This window comes from Hypanus sabinus (genome assembly GCF_030144855.1).
Source record: "Hypanus sabinus isolate sHypSab1 chromosome X2 unlocalized genomic scaffold, sHypSab1.hap1 SUPER_X2_unloc_24, whole genome shotgun sequence".
Lineage (NCBI taxonomy): Eukaryota > Metazoa > Chordata > Chondrichthyes > Myliobatiformes > Dasyatidae > Hypanus > Hypanus sabinus.
The window spans coordinates 175131-179144 of NW_026778995.1; the positions used below are offsets into that span (position 1 = coordinate 175131).

General features: G+C 45.9%; 1 protein-coding gene across 2 annotated transcripts; it reads left to right on the forward strand.

Annotated features, from left to right (window-relative positions):
* The first annotated feature begins 12 nt into the window (after positions 1-12).
* Positions 13-3518, forward strand: LOC132385815 (probable G-protein coupled receptor 139). Of its 2 annotated transcripts, none has more exons than XM_059958040.1 (2): positions 13-908; positions 2013-3518. In XM_059958040.1, exon 2 carries the CDS (start codon positions 2089-2091, stop codon positions 2917-2919), a length of 831 nt encoding a protein of 276 aa, XP_059814023.1. In that variant the 5' UTR covers positions 13-908; positions 2013-2088; the 3' UTR covers positions 2920-3518. The 2 variants fall into 2 exon arrangements, with proteins under 2 accessions (XP_059814023.1, XP_059814024.1); XM_059958041.1 differs by having other exon boundaries at positions 13-429.
* The last annotated feature ends 496 nt before the right edge of the window (positions 3519-4014 follow it).

Here is a 4014-nt window from a genome sequence, read left to right on the forward strand (position 1 = left end):
GAGAGAGAGAGAGAGAGAGAGAGAGAGAGAGAGTGTGTGTGTGTGTGTGTGTGTGTGCGTGCGTGTGCGTGTTTCGTTGTGTTTCCTTATTTGTTTTCCATGTAATTGATATTAAGGTCACCCGAATTCCACACTGGCAATGTGAAATCCTGGTTGAGCAGATGGAAATCCGTGCATCTGTATTCGGATATAGCTGCCTACATTTCAGGAGAATATTACTCATTGGTGTACCGTTACGTTTGGGAATTTGAAATTAACAATTTTGTTAAGACTGGAATAATTTGAGAGCAGTCCTAAAAATTGCTTAACTAACAAGATATTTTTTCTTTTATAGAACAGAAAAGATTTTCAAGACTTTTGACATCTTGGTTAGAGTCCCCCAAACACAAACTAATCCAAGAGTTCATACTCTCGAGGAGAATGATAACAGTAGGTGATGCAATACAATTTTACAGGCTACAATGACATAATTTACTTCAGTATTATGTTTCTCAAATGGCTCCATTGAAGTACATACTTAGAGTGGGAGAATATTGAATTGATAAGAAACCACTGAAGGTTCAGTCACCTTTGTTGGGACAAACTAATTCACATAAACAGTCCACACATTGCACTCGTTCATTATTTAATCGCAATCTGTCACCACGGGGATTGCATCTGCCTGACGTAATTGGTTTGTAAATAATTTTAAAACAGCTATTTTTAAATCTGTTAAAATGTGTCCCTCTGGAGTCGCTAAATGGTATTAAAAACCGTAGGCTTGGGCTGCCTTTACATTTCATTCCAAGAGATCGCCTGTAGCACAGTGGGGACAGATCACTGGACAGAGAAAATGCCTGCATTGTTCAATAGGTACAGAAGTGTGGAGAAAATACTGTACGTGTTCATCGCCGTCATTGGAGTTCCTGGTAAGTGAGCAGAGCAATTCTTGTTTGGTATTTCTGTGTGTTAACCATGTGAATCTGTTTATGATCATTTGACGAGCTTCTAACTTGATGATCATTGTAGAAATATCCGTCAGAGATATTGATCCTGTCAGTTCAACACTCTGAATTTTCATATTTAATGACAAGCGGAGCTAAACTCCTGTCTCTCATCAAACTCACGTGATCGACTCGAACGTTGTTCTTGCCTTCAATGACACCTTGTCCGGAGTTGTCCCAGTGTGGGGACAGACAGATCTCCCGCAAGCTGTGACTGGGATGGGTTTACATTGTAAAGTTCACTGTTTCTGAGTTATCGATCAGAGAGAACCCCTGGTCCTGTGTTTCATGTCTCCCTGTGGAGTCTGTCACAGTCGGATCCCACTGCCTGTCGGTCAATAATTGGGTATGATCATCTGAACCAGTGTCAACGGATCTGCTGACGAGAGTTATCGAATTGAACTGCGCTGTGGAATTAATCCATTAACGGAGCCGCTCAGCCTCAGGTTGCTCAGTTGTTCCTGCTTTCCCTCTGAGACGCGTCGTAAATTTTCTCCAGGACAACTCTTCGTCCTGGAGAAAAGTCTCGGCCCAATACCAAAGTTTGTTCAATTCCATGTACAGAATGTTGCCTGACCTGCTGAGTCCCTCCAGTGTTTTGTGTGTGTTCCTCTCCTCTGCATGCCTTATCGGCCCCATCATTTACGAGTTTCCAGGGGCCAGGTCAGTCACGATTAAATCAGTGAAACCGGCCAGGTCAGGGACAGGAATCGGGATCAGCACCGACCTATGTTGTTCATGCAGATCGCTTTTATCGCCGACGATTGTCCACAATTGTCTTATCTCCACACTGAAGAAGGCAGGTCAGAGACAGTGTGACCAGTGTCCCATGTTAGGTTAGCAGCCGTGCACTGACTCCACAACTCCTGGTCTTCAGCTGAAACCCGATCCCTTGAGGAATGCGTTCAGTAATGGCCTCTGTCTGTTATCTCTCTCTCCCTCACTCTCTCTGCTCCCTCGCCCTCCCACCTCCCCTCTCCCTGTCTCCCTCCCCCTCTCCCTCCTCTTCTCCCCCTTTCCCACACGCAGTGAATGTAGTGGCGATTGTGATCCTGTCTCGGGAAAGTGCGGCCTCTCTACCTGCACCACTCGCTACCTGGTTGCCATGGCAGCGGCTGATCTACTGACCATTGTCACCGCGGTCATTTTGTGGCGAATCAAATCCTATTACTTCCCGTGGAGTTTTCTGGACATCACCCCTGTGTGCAGTGTTATCGATGTACTGAGATGCACAGCCACAAACTGTTCTGTCTGGTTCACCGTCGCTTTCACCTTTGACCGGTTTGTCGCCATTTGCTGCCAGAAGCTGAAAACAAAATATTGCACCGGGAAAACTGCAGCTGTGGTTCTAACAACAATCGGCGCACTATTCTGTCTGAAAAATGTTCCCCGATACTTCACACGGCAACCCAGGGTGATCATCGACAATGTACCGTGGTTCTGTAAAGTGATGGACAGTTATTTCACTGACCCCGGGTGGGTAGCATATGACTGGCTCGATACGGTTTTTGTTCCGTTCCTCCCTTTCGCTGGGATCCTGCTGCTCAACGCTCTGACAGTCAGACACATTTTAGTGGCCAGTCGGGTCCGAAAGGGGCTGAAGGGACAGGGCAAGGGGGGGAACCGCAGTGACCCGGAGATGGAGAGCAGGAGGAGGTCTGTGGTTTTACTCTTCACCATCTCCGGCAGCTTCATCCTCCTGTGGGTGACACTGGTTGTAAATATCATATATTATCAGGTCTCAGGGAAAGGATTCAGTTTCAATGATTCTGAATGGATCTTTATCTACGTCGGGGGTTTGCTGAGTGATTTCAACTGCTGCACCAACACGTTTATTTACGCGGTGACTCAGTCAAAATTCAGGGAACAGATAATTAGGTCGGTGAAATATTCTGTCCCCTCGGTGGTTCATTATATTAATAAAGCTGCGTCCTGAGCACAAGCCGGACGCGGCCACAATTTCTCCAGTCCGGAGGCCAACTCCTCACATTCACCGCCTGATCTCGCAGTTGTTATTCCGGGGCCGACTGTCCCATTGACCAGTAGGTCTGGGACATTAGGATAGTGTGTTTCTGAGGAGGGGCAAAGCACTGTCCTGGACTCGCCAGATGTCAGTCAACGAACTACTCTGAAATGCCAGCCATCCATTCGTCTGGGAATATGTCCATCTACTCCTATTCCCACCCACCAACCTCACAGACCGACTTTCCCACAAGACAGCTGGTGTTCTAGTCTGATGCTGGTAGGATAATCAAATGTCAAGCACACCAGTTTCCGCCTTCCGCTTGAATGATTGGCTAACGTGGGCGGGTAAATAGGGCGGGTTTTGGATACATGGTTGGTACTCCAAATTAATGCACGTTCCCGCCACTAACTGGACTGGAATATGGTGTAGAGGATTGGGAAATAAAACCCTTGCTGCTTCTTTGTTCTAATGAAAACTGAATTACACTCCAAAAATCCTACAGATTGTACCCACGTGAAGCCCAATAGAGAGAATCAAATTAAACTCATTCCCACGACTGAAATGAAAGATATCCGCCCTCAACGATTGTAATGAAATCTGTATTTCATTTCTGTCTACCTGATCACCTTCACCCTGAAATAGTGTGTGTTCAAGTGCTTCATAATGACAAGAACTACATGACCCAGTATGGAGTTTTCCAACACGACATAAGGAATAATTCGTTATAGTCGGGCTAATTCAGGTCGTATCAATATAATTCCTTCCCTTCTTGTTTTTACCCGGTTCTCCCATGAACCGAACACAGGTGTTCTCTAAAGGTGCTCCCCTTGTGCCCAGTATCCCACTAGATTTACCATAAGCCCCTAATTCTTAACCCTGCAAACTCTGAACCAGCTTCTGATTTGCAAAGTGGAAGGTCTTTATCTACAGTTGAATCTTCAACAGCTTTTGCAGCGAAATAGTCAACCCGTTCATTCACACCCAATTCTGAATGGACGCCCAATCCAAGTGAACCATAATATTCGACAAATGAACCACAATTGCTCACATCCGCAAATCGGTGTG

Coding starts and splice junctions, on each gene's coding strand:
- LOC132385815 (XM_059958040.1), top strand. CDS start 2,089: ATGGCAGCGGCTGATCTACTGACCATTGTCACCGCGGTCATTTTGTGG.